The following is a 16050-nucleotide window of genomic DNA, read 5'->3' as shown; positions in this document are numbered from 1 at the left end:
ACACGTTGCCGACTTCTATTCGGATGATCTCGTGAAATACTTCCAAGCAGCGGAAGGTGTAGGTGGCATTTTGATTGGACAGAGATTTACTTTATGCGTGTAGCAATGATAATATTTTCAATTAAATGAGGGCGAAATACCAAAATCATTTCTTTAAATATAATACCTGATTGAATATTGAGTAATTAATTAAAGTTTGGACCATACGATACGCAAATACTCATTAGAGGTTGAGTAAATTATTTTCTAAAAGCTTTTTTGATTGGACAACGTGATTATAACCATACGATCTTTTTTGTTTTTCACACCAAGTCGGCACTTCCGTTACTTATTTAATCGTTGATCATGTTAAATGTAATTCGAGTTATTAGATCAAGACGGGTCGGTGTTTAAATTGCCATACGGTCTAATTTGTTTTTTTACACCAAGTCGGCTTTTCCTTTACTCATTTAATCTTTGATAATTTTAAATGTAATTCGAGTCATTGGATCAAGTGCAGGTCGGTGTTTTGATTGCCGATGCGATTTGAACCTATCATAATTTTGACACAAGTGACTGTCTTTGTTAGGCAATTAGCGGGATTTATGACCGGTATACTGTCATCACCATAGCGACGAATTATCCGGACTAAACATTATGACACGAGGAACAACTTTTTTACAATGTTTGAAGCAAATTTCACGAATATAAAGTCTTTGAAATTACTCGATGTTATTTGATTTTTTTCTTCCGAATATTCGATTCGGAAAATAGTATCCGAATATTCGGTCCGGGACCGAATATTCGGATATTCGTTGACATCCCTAATTAATACTGTCATATTGTTCCAGGCATAGTGAAAGCTGTGCATTGTTGCTGTATTACCTGGAGCAAGGTTGTGATTGATAAATATTGTCATATTGTTCCAGGCATAGTGAAAGCTGTGCATTGTTGCTGTATTACCTGGAGCAAGGTTGTGATTGATAAATACTGTCATATATTTCCAGGCATAGTGAAAGCTGTGCATTGTTGCTGATATTGTTCCAGGCATAGTGAATGCTGTGCATTGTTGCTGTATTACCTGGAGCAAGGTTGTGATTGATAAATACTGTCATATTGTTCCAGGCATAGTGAAAGCTGTGCATTGTTGCTGTATTACCTGGAGCAAGGTTGTGATTGATAAATACTGTCATATTGTTCCAGGCATAGTGAATGCTGTGCATTGTTGCTGTATTACCTGGAGCAAGGTTGTGATTGATAAATACTGTCATATTGTTCCAGGCATAGTGAATGCTGTGCATTGTTGCTGTATTACCTGAAGCAAGGTTGTGATTGATAAATACTGTCATATTGTTCCAGGCATAGTGAAAGCTGTGCATTGTTGCTGTATTACCTGGAGCAAGGTTGTGATTGATTAATACTGTCATATTGTTCCAGGCATAGTGAATGCTGTGCATTGTTGCTGTATTACCTGGAGCAATGTTGTGATTGATTAATACTGTCATATTGTTCCAGGCATAGTGAAAGCTGTGCATTGTTGCTGTATTACCTGGAGCAAGGTTGTGATTGATAAATATTGTCATATTGTTCCAGGCATAGTGAAAGCTGTGCATTGTTGCTGAATTACCTGGAGCAAGGTTGTGATTGATAAATACTGTCATATTGTTCCAGGCATAGTGAAAGCTGTGCATTGTTGCTGATATTGTTCCAGGCATAGTGAATGCTGTGCATTGTTGCTGTATTACCTGGAGCAAGGTTGTGATTGATAAATACTGTCATATTGTTCCAGGCATAGTGAAAGCTGTGCATTGTTGCTGTATTACCTGGAGCAAGGTTGTGATTGATAAATACTGTCATATTGTTCCAGGCATAGTGAATGCTGTGCATTGTTGCTGTATTACCTGGAGCAAGGTTGTGATTGATAAATACTGTCATATTGTTCCAGGCATAGTGAATGCTGTGCATTGTTGCTGTATTACCTGGAGCAAGGTTTGAGGGCAGTTTACACAAGTGTAAATGACTGTCAGTCTCGGCTGCTTACTGCAGAGGTATTATCCACGTTCTGGGAAAACTGGGCTTAAGTCATGTGCGTAAAGTGTAGTCCCAGATGAGCCTCTGCAGTTTTCACAGGCTTATAAGGGACTACTCTTCCATCCTTGATTAGCCTGTGCAGACTGAAGGTTTATGTACCCAGTAGTTGCAATGGCAGATGATCATTAGGTTAAGACGTAATGATTATTTCTGGAAAAAAGAAATATGCTACAGCACAATATCATTATTTTGCATGTAATCAGATATTATCAAAGAGTTTGTAAAATAATATTTGCAAATATTAAAAATTATTGTGTATTTTTTTCGTAATATTTTGGTTATCAAATTGACATTTAAAGCATTTGCATACGCAGAGAATACCCTGGTACTTTATTTGTCTTGTACTTTATTTGTCTGGTACTTTATTTGTCTGGTACTTTATTTGTCTGGTACTTTATTTGTCTGGTACTTTATTTGTCTTGTACTTTATTTGTCTGGTACTTTATTTGTCTGGTACTTTATTTGTCTTGTACTTTATTTGTCTGGTACTTTATTTGTCTGGTACTTTATTTGTCTTGTACTTTATTTGTCTGGTACTTTATTTGTCTGGTACTTTATTTGTCTGGTACTTTATTTGTCTTGTACTTTATTTGTCTGGTACCGCTGTATTTTTGTTGCTGAATCATTTATTTTTTAAAGAACTTTATTTATTGATGAGAACAGTACTATCTTTTCTTGGTACAATGAAACATTTAAACTCATGTTGAAAAGTGTTAGAAAAGCCTTAATTCTTTTCAGGCAACTGCACTATATACAACACTGGATGAGGTATAATTTTCTGTTAAGTGTGTCTGCACTTTGTACTTTTTTTGCTAAATGATAAAAATATGTTTATTCACATTTTAAAGATAGTGAATTTGTAACAAAATAGCTCGACTACTAGGAAACTTAATGTTTACACCCTGCTCAGAATTTACAATGACTGTATGTTTGTATAAGATCTCGGTGTATAAAATTCATTAATGATCATTACAACACTTTTTGTTCCCTTCAGGTGTATTATTTGTAGAGCATGAGCATTACTGCTTTGTTGTATTTGCACTGCATTGTTCCTTTTAGTAATAATTACAAATACAAACAGCACACAAAATGTAAGAATCGACTTTGCCTATGTCAAGTTTGTACTGCATTTTATTCATGCTCTTGGAAAATGGGGCTTAATGACTGTTTGTTAAGTGACGTCCCAGATTAGCCTTTGCATTTCGCTCAAGCTATTCAGGGACAAGACTTTCTGTCTTAACTGGATTTTTACTTTGAAGAGACTTCCTTCCAACAAAGAAATATCATAAAAGGCTAAGCGGAAAGTTTCGTCTCTGATTAGCCTGTGTGCTGACTGCACAGGCTGATCTGGGACAACACTTTGTGCACAAGATTTAAGCCCTGTTTTCCCAGAGTGAGGCTCATTTCTTCTACTGTAGATTCTGAATCCTTACTTACCCAACAAGTCTGCCAACAAGATAGAGAGAGTGTTAGGGCACCAATTTTTAGTAAGTTAGTTCATGTTCAGCTTCTTTCATTTCGTTCTTTATTATGTTGTTTGAAAACCAGCGAAAATAGAAAACTGGTTTATTATCCCCACGCTTTTAAAAGCATTGGGATTATGTGGATATCTCCACAGTCTGTCCTGGCCACTATCTCCTCCTACACTATTAGCACTAGAACCTTGAAACTTACACACATGGTAGCTATGGGCATATGTGCAACAGTGCACTATTTGGAATTTTGATCTGACCCCTGGGTCAAAAGTAATGGGCGTTGGAATGGGGCTGGGTCAGAGATTTTCAATCATTTTACTAGCAACATGCTTGCCGTCCGTGTTGGCCTCTATCTCTTCTACACTATTAACACTAGAACCGTCAAACTTACACACATAGTAGCTGTGAGCATATGTGCAACAGTGCACTATTTGGAATTTTGATCTGACCCCTGGGTCAAAAGTTATGGGGTTTGGGGTGGGGCTGGGTCAGAGTTTTTCACTCATTTTTTACGTTATTATACATTAACTTCATTTCTACACCGATTTTATTCAAATTTATATTGAACATCTCTTATGACAATACGGTCAATCTCAACTATGAATGGCCCCATTACCAACCCTGGGGCGCCCTGCCCTCTTAGACCACGCCCACCCAAAACATAACATAACTTCTACATTTATTCACCAATTGACTTCAAATTTATCTCTTATGACAACACGGTCTATCTCGACCATCCATGTCCACATTAACCACCCCAGCGCCCAGCCCACATAGGCCACACCCATCCAAAATTGCCTTTTCGTCCGTTCGTCCTGGCTACTATCTCCTCCTACACTATTAGCACTAGAACCTTGAAACTTAAACACATGGTAGCTATGAGCATATGTGCGACAGTGCACTGTTTGGAATTTTGACTTGACCCCTGGGTCAAACATGCGGCATGGGGATACGCGTCGGCCGCGGCTACGCCATTTCTAGTTAGTTTTATAAGAGCGTTGTTTTTAATAATAACAAAATCATTTGATAGTCCATTAAAAGTATAACTTGCCTCAAACATCCACATAAAGTTGTTCATCACTTTTCCAAGACTGAGAGATCATATAAGCCTCTTTCTGCGGGAAACTGGGCTTAATGAATGTGCATAAAGTGTCGTCCCATATGAGCCTGAGTAATCCGCACAGACTAATCAGGGACAACACTTAACGCTTTTATGGAATGTTTCATTTCAATGATTTCTCTTCTTAGCAATAATCATGTCTAGGCATAAACTGTCATCCCAGATTAGCCTGAGTGGATTACACAGGCTTATCTGGGACAACACTATATGAACATGCTTTAGCGCATTTTCCCAGAGCTAGGTTTATATGATTTGTTATGTGACTGGAAAAACAAAACAAATATTTGCTGCATGCATTACAATACAGATTTTATACTATATAGCTTTTTTCAAAAATATAAGATTTACAATGCAATCTTAACATTGTTCTGGCATTGTCAGTTGTTTTGTGAAACATCTCTTGGTATTTATACATGATTGGTTTTGATAATCAGGAGATGATTCTAGACCATGTGTCGTACGCCAAAGGGCCGCGGGTGCGAGACCATCTCAGTCATGGCGAAGCATCATGGCAAGAGTTTCCAGGGGAACTTGTCGATAACATCGCCACCATCTGTTTTGTTATCTCAGCCATGTTTCATAAACAATCTGCAAAGAGTGTAGTACCAGTTAGTGATTTTGATGTTTCTCATACCTCACTGGGACTCTTTGAACAAATAATATTTTGAGCGACGTTAAGTATTCAGTCATTCAATATCTGGTTAATGAAAGTTTCTAGAATGACTTTGTTTTCCAATTAGAGCATCATGCACTAACATGTTTTTGGTCCATTGTTTACCCTGATGCCATTGTTTACCCTGATGCCAATTATTAAGTTATTAGAAACTACCTGAATACTGCAATAAGATGCACATTAATACTTTTGTAAAGACAAATATTTATGTCAGATTATAACAATAATTGAAATGTTGAGTTGTTACATTTTTTTTTAAACTTATTTTTGACAGATAAATAAATGACTTCAACTAAATTTCCACTTGAAGAATAAAAATACATTACCACAGTTGTAACACTAGGATTTCATCTCTTATTTATTGAAGCATGCATACTGTATGTTGTTTATCGTTATTTACTTTGTGTTCGTTACAGGACGGCAAACTCTGCCAACTGTGGTCTGATGTTCAGTCTTATAAAGTTCAGTTTCATAGGATCAGTATAATTGAATGCCAGGTAAGTGACATTAAGCTTACATATTTATAATTTATCAACCATTAAATAATTAATAATTTATGTAGATTTTTTATTAAGATCAGGTTAAATAGCGTGCCAAATGCTTTGAAATGGTTATGGAAGTTTGTTGTAATGTTTGGCAGATTTGTGACGTTTTCAAGAGTTTGTCGGATACAGAAAGGGCCGTCACAACTAATCCTGACCTAACAGAAAGGTTTGTCTGTAAAACAAAAAAAGCTTTCTTTAAAAATTATTCGCTTTGTCATTTTGTAAATTTATGACTCTCAAATATAATATGCATGGAATTAACAAAGGAAGTTGCTTTTTATAGAAATTTAAGCTTAAAAAAGAAGCATGAATCCTTAATCCTCAAAGGTGGAAGGATATAGAATTAGTGTTGTCTGGCCGGTCGTCTGTCAAAAACTTTTCAGGGCTATATCTCTGAAACTACGATACTTGGGGTGCACAAGAACCATAACCCTACACTTTCTTAAATAAGAGTTATATGCCCCTGGTCCGGAATTTCATTTTCTTTGTTTATGTCCTAAATGCTTTCAGATATTGACCTGATATTTGGTGTGTGAGTTTACCTACATGATATACAGATTAAGTGTGAGTTTTGTTCCAGTCCATTAATTTTTGGCGAAGTTATTGGCCTCGCTGTAATAACTGTTTTCAGGAGTTTTTTTAATGAAACACTAAGATATTTAGCTGATATTTGATGTGCTAGTCTATCTACAAGACATACAGATTAATTCTAAGTTTCATTCCAATTCATTGATTTTTTGCAAAGTTATGAACCTTGGGCTTAGACATTTTTTCTATAATAACTGTTTTCAGTAGTTGTTTTTTTTTACGAAACACTTTTAGATATTTAGCTGATTTTTGTGCCCCGGTAGGGTGGCATGTAGTAGTTGGACTGTCTGTCTGTCTGTCTGTCTGTCTGTCGGGCATTCCGTTTCCGGAGTTTTTCCTTAATGCTTTGAGATATTTACCTGATTTTGGTTATATGAGTCTACATGGAGGAGTTACAGATCAAGTTTGAATTTTGTACCATCGATTAATTTTTGTTGATGTTATGGGCCTTAGACTTTCCTTTTTTTTTCTGCAATAATAGTTTTTCGAATTTTTTTCATAAACACTTTCAGATACTGACTTTGTTTTCGGTATATGAGTCTACCTACATGACCTACATATCAAGTTTAATTTTTGTTCCAGTCCATTGATTTTAAATGAAGTAACAGGCCTTGGACAGAACAGTTTTCTCAATAATAAATCTTATTCCATAATTTTTTTGCCAAACGCTTCCAGATATTTATGTGATTTTTGGTGTGTGAGTCTACCTACATTACTTTCAGATCAAGGATGAGTTTTTCAATGCTTATGTGGATTTTTGAGAAAAAAATGGAATAAGGAGGCATCTGTGCTATATGTACACATTTCTTTTTTTGGATGATGTAACTTTTCAGGGCTGCATCTCAGGTACCATACACGATTTCGACATGAAACTTCATGGGTGTATTTATATCAGTGAGAAGTGCCATGCTTAAGAACCATAACCCTACCCTCTCTTAAATAAGAGTTATTGCCCTTTGTTATTCTCATATGATGCAACTTTTCAGGGCTATATATCAGATACAATATAAGGTTTCAACCTGAAGCTTATGAGTGTATAGACATCAATGAGGATAATTGTGTTGCAAAAGAATATATTTAGGAATTTGCACCCAACCATAAACAATATTTCTTTTGCGGGGTTTATCAATTTAACAAATGTGTTTGTTACTGAACAAAAAAGTAACTTTTATACAAATCCTAGTTGTAGGAATCAGATACATTTCTAATTACTGACATAATAAATTAATGTTTAGATTTTTTTTAAGGAAGTTGTTTTGTTCTTTAGAAATGGAGCCCTGAACATTGCAGAGGAAGCCAGTAGTTTGATTCAGCGCTGCAAAGACCTGGTTCTTTTAGTGGAGAGGCATTGGCCTGATCACAAATTAGCAAACTGGTGTGTATACCAAATATATCTTTATAAACAGATCTGGGCAACAAAAGTTTTAACTCCTTCCCAGTTATTCCTAAAGGCTTTAAATAAGCCGCGCTCTGAGAAAATGGTGCCCATTGCATGTGTGAAAATAGTCGTCCTAGATTAGCCTGTACAGTTTTTACTGGATATAGTCGTCCTAGATAAGCCTGTACAGTTTTTACTGGATATAGTCGTCCTAGATTAGCCTGTACAGTTTTTACTGGATATAGTCGTCCTAGATTAGCCTGTACAGTTTTTACTGGATATAGTCGTCCTAGATTAGCCTGTACAGTTTTTACTGGATAATCTTAGCACAAGTCCAGTTAAAGCAGAAAGTTTAGTCACCCACTATCCTGTGTTGACTGCATAAGAAAATCACTTGCATTAAGTCCTGTTTTCCCAGAGCACAGCTCATGTCCATTCATCCTCTTAAAATGATAAACACAATCCAGATGCATTCTTGTATTAACCCTTTGCATGCTGGGAAATTTGTCATCTGCTAAAATGTCGTCTGCTGAATTTCTAAAATTAGCATTTTCTTCGATTTTTTTTTCAAAGAATACTATCAGAATAGCAAACAGTTTGGATCCAGATGAGACACCATGTTCTGTGGCGTCTCATCTGGATCCAAACTGTTTGCAAAGGCCTTCAAAATTCGCTTCCCGCACTGAAAGAGTTAAATATTTCAATCATTGTTAATGTGTCCTCTACATGCTGGCAATAATTGGATAATAAAAATTTAATTAAAATATAATTGATGTATGTTAAAGTTGTGTGTGACTTTTAAATCATTACAAAGTTTACCATGTGCAATCATAAGAACATTGTGTTCTGTGCAAACCTAGTTAAAATCATTTTGTTACCATTGCAGCTTTGATTTTAACACATTTGGCAAATGCTGTCACATTTTGGAAACAGACTTCTGTTTGAAGACCAAAACACTGTTCAGAGAATGCAAGGTAAAATACCTTGAAAAATTAGTAATAACATTATTGATATGAACTTTAATAGACATACAAAAAAAAGATAATATTATTATTATTTGTACATTGAGATTTTCCTAAGATTTTTTTGTTTGTGCTCTTTTTAAAAAACAAGACTTATTTTGGAAATTCTTTGGTGGCGGGCAGCAACTAGTAGAGCATTCACTTAAACAGTTTAAATCATATCATCATAAAAATGGTGATAATGTTAAAGGGCATAAAATCTCAACCAAGGACAATAACCAGTTGGATTGCCTGAAGCACTTCTGAATTATGGCCTTCGTGATAAGTTCTGTGACATGTTGGCTCTCTTGTTGTAAAATGAGTACATAATAAAGAAAGTATTATCTTTATTAAATTTTTAGTGGAAACATATTTGATCCTTAAGACTCTAGAAACTTAAATCATAACACTGTTGATGTATGACAAATCTGTTTGTCAAATGTAGTAATAACAAAAGTATTTTTGTGACTCTAAGCAGTTCATCCACAGTTTGTATTGTCTTATTAGTACTGGTTCTTCCCAGATAACAGACTTTAGCACATTTCAATAAGCTTTCGGCTTTCAATAAATTGAGCTAAAATTAATAGGTATAAACTGAAAAAAAATTGTCTTATTAGGAACACGCCAACATGGAAAGTGAAGTGTTATCCCATCTGGACCATGTGGTGGAAGAGTGTTTAGTGGTCGTTCAAAACGTGCAGGCTTTTGTCTGTTCCCGACAGCAGCAGATGCAGGCTAAGCTACTACGGTCTCGGCAGAGAGAAAACTACAGAAAATTCCTAATATGGTGATTAGTGTTTTACAAACTTAAACAATTTTCTGTTTAGTATTTGATGCTATAATTTATTTATATTCAAGAAGTTTTTCTTTAGCTTGCCTGAGCAAGAAATTCTATGAAAGTGGAAAGTGTCATCTCTGATTAGCCTATGGAGTCCGCACAGGCTTGTTAAGGGAGGATACTTTCTGATTAGATTGGATTTTTATTTAGAAGAGACTTTTTTAAAACAAAATATTCCGTAAAATGGAAAAAGTAGTTCCTGATAAGCTTATGCCAACTGCACAGATTAATGTTGGACAACATTTATGAACATGCATTAAGCCTGTGAAGCTGTTGTCAACACCTATTGCCTGAGGCTGACATCAGTACATCTATGTACCTGTGTATGTTCCATGACAACTTTTCTTCCAACAACTTTTCCTTTTAAACATTTTGGGAAGGTTTTCATGAAACTTCACAGGGATAATCTTCAGGGGACCCTCTGTTTCAAAGCTTCTGTTTCACAGCCACAACTACTTTACATGATTTATGGGAACAGTTGGACTGAAGGGTCCATAGGTTTCAATTTAAGTAGTATTTAATCTTGATTATGCCACAGAGGTAAAACTGACCATAACTCAAGGTGTCATATGGTCTATATAAACTAAGCAATAGCAAAATGACTTTAACAATCTTTCCTTTAGGTGAAAAGTCCATATTGGGGATGAACAGTCCTTATAGAGGTGCACATTCCTTATAGGGGTGAACAGTTTATGTTTTATGTAGGTTAAGGATGAGATTCTTCACATTCTCTAGAAGCAAAATATCAAGGAATATTTCTGTTTATGCCCCCCCCCCCCCCCTATGGGGTGGCATAGTGTTTCACAAACACATCTCTTGTTTATCTTCAAGATGTGACTTTAATAGACTATTATACTTAAAAGCATCATGGGAACTGATCGAGACTTTCTTGGATTTGTAATATGCAGGCATGGATTATTAATTATAGAATAAAAGTTAGACATCGATATGCGTTCAACAGGACTTGGTGTCAAACTGGAATTTCTACTCAATAACATGAGAATAAATTGTAACGAAACTTTATTCACAGATACCTATTATCTAGCTTGGAAAATGCTTAGAGGGAAAAGTTCAATGTCATAATTAGATCATATATAAATAATTGTTTCTAGATACAAGTCCCAATCTGGGGAAACTTGGCTTAATGCATGTGTGTGAAGTGTCATCCCAGATTAGCCTGTGCAGTTCACACATGCTACTCAGGGACGACACTTTCTGCTAAGACTGGATTTTCGTATAGAAGAGACTACCTTTCAAAAGAAAATCATCAAAAGCAGAAAGTGTTGTCCCTGTTAAGCCTGTGCAGATTGCATTGGCTACTCCAGAACAACACTTCAGGTATATGCATTAAGCACAGGTTTCCCAGAATGTGAAGCATATGTTAAAACTGTTTTTGTATATCAATCAACAGCTTTGCCAGTTTATTTTACATGGTATTTTATTGTTCAGGTGCCCAACATTCTGTGTGTGTGCCGCCACCTGCTCATACCTTTGCCTATGGCAGCTGGACACATTGGACAGTCTCCATACAGAGCCTGCAGTGAAAGAAAAGAAGCATTTCTTAAGGTACCATTGTTGTTATGTAGCCTTGTTGGGCTTAATGGATGTGCTAAAAGAGTCATCCCAGATCAGCCTATGTAATCCGCACTTTCTATCAGAGAAGACACTTTCTGCTTTTATGGTATGTTTTGTTTAAAGGTTGACTTGTCTTAGTGAAAATCTAGTTTAGGTGGAAAGTGTCATCCTTGATTAGCCTTTGCGGAGTGTACAGGCTAATCAGGGACGACACTTTTCACACATGCATTAAGCCCAGTTTTCCCAGAATGAGGCTCTATAATTTTACTTATGTAATGCAGTGTCATAAAAAATCCTTCAGACAAGTAAAACTGCCTGAAATCGAGTAAAAATAATCATGAATACAGGTTTCTGTTGAAAGGACCAAAGTTTACATGAAAATTGATGAAAGGGCTAGTTGAAAATGCAAAATTACTTGACCTATTGTAGAAAGATGTAGAAAGATATGTGCTTGTGATTTATGCAGAGGCTGGTAATTCATCTAGCTATTATACAAGCCTATGGTATAGCTTTTGTTGTTTAAAGATTCAATACTTTTAAACTGCTTTATGAAAATGGTAGTATACTGTTGAGAAACAATATCATGACTGTTTTGCTTCATTTGATTACATGCAGTGGATCTGTTGGAAACGATTGTCTTAATAGCACAATTTATGAAGTTAAATGTCTTAAATATTATATTACTTATATGTAATTACTTGTATAAGACTAAAATGGCAAAAAAAACAAGGCCATTATGACTCAAATTAATTGCCCGAGTACTGTCCAGAGATGAAAGTGGCACCATGTGAGCCTTGTTCAGGGAAAACTGGACTAAATGTATGTGAGAAAAGTGTCCTCAAAGATAAGCATGTGCAGTCTTCACAAGCTAATCAGGGACGACACTTTCTGCCTTAACTGGATTTTTGCTAAGAAAATACTTCCTTCAAAATGAAAATCACCATAAAAGCTGAAAGTTTTGTCCCTCATTAGCTTATGTGGATTGCACAGGCTTATCTGAGATGACCCTTTTCACAAAAGCATTAATTTAGGCCCAGTTGTCCGAGAACAAGGCTCATACTATAACAACCTGCAGAGGTTCCTTCTTCCAATAGTATGCCATGTTTTGTGCTCAGGTGTGCTAAAAGACAAGAATTCCTGCTGTTAAATAACACTGACCTCTACTGGTGGCTATTAATTATATTAAATTTTTAAGTTTTTACTAGATATATGTATATTTGTTATCTTATATTTGCAGGTTTTGGAAAACTGTCTTACAGTTTTGTGAAAATTTGCGTGTTTACTCCAGTCCAGACAGAAACAAGTGGGTAGAAGGGGCAGATCTCATTACTCAGATCATTGACTTCCTGAAGGCAAATATTCAACCAATAGTATTGTGTCTGTGTGATGATGTAGCCAACAAATTATCATGGTACTTGTAGACTTTATATTTACTCAGTGTGATAGTATTGGCGAGAAAACAACAGCAATTCACAGTTGTGAAGAGAAAAGCAATGTACAGTTGTGAACAGAACAGCAATGCACAGTTGCTAACAGAACAAAAAAATCACAGTTTTTAACAGAACAGCAATGAACAGTTGTGAACAATACAGCAACGCACAGTTGTGCACAGATCAGCAATGCACAGTTGTGAACAGTGGCTGTATAATCTTGATTAAATGTTTAGAGTTAAATATATAGAGATTTCTAGATTAGTGTTTAAAATAGGAGTGAATCCTGTTCTGCTGGAAACATGGCTAAATGTGTGTGTGTAAAGTGTCGTCCGGGATTTGCTTGTGAAGTACGATTCTTTCCCCTTTTATGGAATTTTTGGTTTAAAGGAATCTTCTAAATTAGAATCTAATTAATGCAGAAAATGTTGTCCCTTCTTTACATGTGTGAACTGAACAGGCTAATATGGGTCATGACTGCCCACATGCATTAAACTGAACAGGCTAATATGGGTCATGACTGCCCACATGCATTACATGTGTGAACTGAACAGGCTAATATGGGTCATGACTGCCCACATGCATTACATGTGTGAACTGAACAGGCTAATATGGGTCATGACTGCCCACATGCATTAAACTGAACAGGCTAATATGGGTCATGACTGCCCACATGCATTACATGTGTGAACTGAACAGGCTAATATGGGTCATGACTGCCCACATGCATTACATGTGTGAACTGAACAGGCTAATATGGGTCATGACTGCCCACATGCATTACATGTGTGAACTGAACAGGCTAATATGGGTCATGACTGCCCACATGCATTAAGCCCCATTTTCCCAGAACAAGGCTCATACTCAGAATTGAATATTAAGAGAATGGGATTAGTGTTTAAAGCAGATTAGTTTATTTAGCAAGGCTAAAAAAAACTGAACAACAAGTCATGGCAAGTGTTTCACATTTGGTTTCAGAGCAAATTAAATTATCTTCATTTAACACTAACATGTTACATGTAATATTTATTATTTCTATTTATCTCATTATTTTCTTTCTTCTGTCTTTATTTGATTTACAAAAGAAAATGACGAACAATACAAAAAGCAAAAGTGTTCAAGGGACATCTTAAACCGTGCCGTGTTGACATACTCAGTAAAGCTTATTTATACAATGAGCTTTATTTTGACAGTGCACACCCAAACTTTACAAAGAAAAATTCGTCCTTATATTTAAAAATGTTACAACTTGTTTTTGAAGCCTTCACAATGGTATTTTACATCTAATTTACTAATTATCTTTGTTATAAATTTTTTGTTTTATTAGACTATTAAAGGAACACTACAATTGATGTTTAATACTGTTATGTATTCTTCAGATGCCATTGTTACTTCTAATAAATGCAGTACACTATAGTTATGTGAATCTGATCAAACATAAATAAAAGATGAAGATATAAAGATTTCAAAGTTACAACAGTTCATGTGACACAAATAAACAGGGATCATTAGAGTGTTTCTGGAAAAGCAGTGCTTTTTAGTTGCTTTTTCTATCAATCATATTTTCACTTAACGATAGTGTCTATACATACTAAGTAAAAATAAACGCATGTTTACTGTTGAAGTAAAACTTTAGAAATATTTTTCCTTTACCAGTATTAGCTGTTTTTCATTCTTAACTGATAACAAAATGACAGATGAACAAATTCTAAATTATTTTAGTACTGAAATTGTAGGCAGGTAAGTCCATGCTCTGTTTCCCATGTCCACTTTATGTTTGTGAAAAGGTAGTCTGATGTCTGCAAAACATAGATCTTTTTTCATTAAACAAACTTAAAGAATTGTAAACACTATCTATTGATACATCATATATGCAGCTTGACAACAAGAGTTGCATTGCCACAAAGGTCATTTTTATGCAAAGCTTTGCCAAAGTCTCAATTAATTTCTAATTGTGTGACCTTTGACATTGAATTATGACATTTTTTCATCTACAAGGGAACCTGATTTGTGTGTGTGCCACGCAATCTTAACATGTGTGTTACTTCTCCCAAGGTATTTTAATATGATAATGCTTTTGAATGGTTTTAAATATTGACCTTGAACTGAGACCTTGATCTTGAACACATGGACCTTAATTGTTATTGAACCCAGGGACCTGTGGACTGTTCCACAAAAATCATCAGTATGCCACTTGAGATTCTTGCATTTTGACATTTTTTGCTAAGTCACAAGAATTTATTGAAACAGTCTCCTGGTATTTGCAAGTGACACAAAGTGTTGACCTTTATCCTTGAACTGTGACTGATCCAGGGACCATCTTCCTGTGTTTGACATTATATTGAGCAGTTCTTGCCAAGTTTTTTAAATTCAACTATGCTGTGAAAGGTTATGTTGCTGTCAAAGTGTTAAGGGTTGATATCTTTTTGTTGACCCTGTATCTTGAATTGTTATCATAACCTTGATCTAGTGGCCTTGTTCTTGAATGGGACATTGTTTCTAATTCCTGCTTATCACTTCTGTGTTATTAATGTTTTTAAAATAATTCATGCTGGTCAACGTTATGATCTCAGCAGAGTGATTAAGTTGAATACGGGTAGCTTACATTTGAGTTTGAACTAGAATGGTACCTGTGACTTAAGACTTAGGGGCCAAGACATGTTTTATGCTCATGATTACATAGGATGAAAGAAAGATATCTAGCAATTTTAAGGTCAACAGTTTAAGGTCATGGGGTTTTGTAATACAAAATTTAGCTTATTTTATATCTGCATGTTATTTTCAAAAAAAGCCTTCACCTATGATAATGTGAATTGGTATTATGGTTACTTTGGATAAAAGAAAGAAGCCTATCGATTTTAAGTTGAACAGGTCACAAATGTCAAGGTCACTGGGACTTGTAAGTTGTTGAACAGGATATCTGAAGAAGGCTTTGAGATATGATCAAGTAGTATGCTATGATAATTCGATAGGATGAAATAAAACAAAACTATTTTTAGCTTTTAAAGGGGTTGTCCAACAGATTTTGGCATGTATTAAAGCTTGTCATTAACTGCTTTAAATGTTTTATAATGATAAATTTAAACATTTGCACTAAAAATCTCCAGTAAAAAATAAGAATACAATTTTTAAAAAGAAGAAAAAACGTTAACCTCCACAGGGCTCGAACCACTGACCCCTAGAGTCATGGAAGCTTGGAGTAAAATATCTCCCGACATTACCACTCGACCATCCATGCTCACGTCTAATGCGGAGTTATTTTTTAGCTATATAAGCAATCCTCGTAGTTTCCCAAAATATTGATTCGCGTCGAACGACGCTTTAATCTGTTGGACAGTCCCTTTAAGGAAAGATCAC

The 16050-nt window shown here is 35.5% G+C and overlaps 1 protein-coding gene across 1 annotated transcript in view; it reads left to right on the top strand.

The window, feature by feature from the left end:
* LOC127873219 (endoplasmic reticulum membrane-associated RNA degradation protein-like) overlaps positions 1–14043 on the top strand; it is a 36493-nt gene extending 22450 nt beyond the window's left edge. The window contains exons 9-19 of the mRNA XM_052416984.1: positions 1925–2027; positions 2809–2838; positions 3489–3557; positions 5100–5273; positions 5755–5835; positions 5979–6049; positions 7739–7846; positions 8736–8823; positions 9468–9637; positions 11138–11254; positions 12501–14043. Coding sequence (XP_052272944.1) covers positions 1925–2027; positions 2809–2838; positions 3489–3557; positions 5100–5273; positions 5755–5835; positions 5979–6049; positions 7739–7846; positions 8736–8823; positions 9468–9637; positions 11138–11254; positions 12501–12684 — 1195 coding nt within the window. The 3' untranslated portion in view covers positions 12685–14043. The remainder of the gene's footprint in view (positions 1–1924; positions 2028–2808; positions 2839–3488; positions 3558–5099; positions 5274–5754; positions 5836–5978; positions 6050–7738; positions 7847–8735; positions 8824–9467; positions 9638–11137; positions 11255–12500) is intronic.
* Positions 14044–16050: the final 2007 nt, after the last annotated feature.

This window comes from Dreissena polymorpha, chromosome 3 (genome assembly GCF_020536995.1).
Source record: "Dreissena polymorpha isolate Duluth1 chromosome 3, UMN_Dpol_1.0, whole genome shotgun sequence".
NCBI lineage: Eukaryota > Metazoa > Mollusca > Bivalvia > Myida > Dreissenidae > Dreissena > Dreissena polymorpha.
The sequence above is the reverse complement of the archived record's forward strand: the minus strand, read 5'-3'. Positions and strand labels throughout refer to the sequence as shown.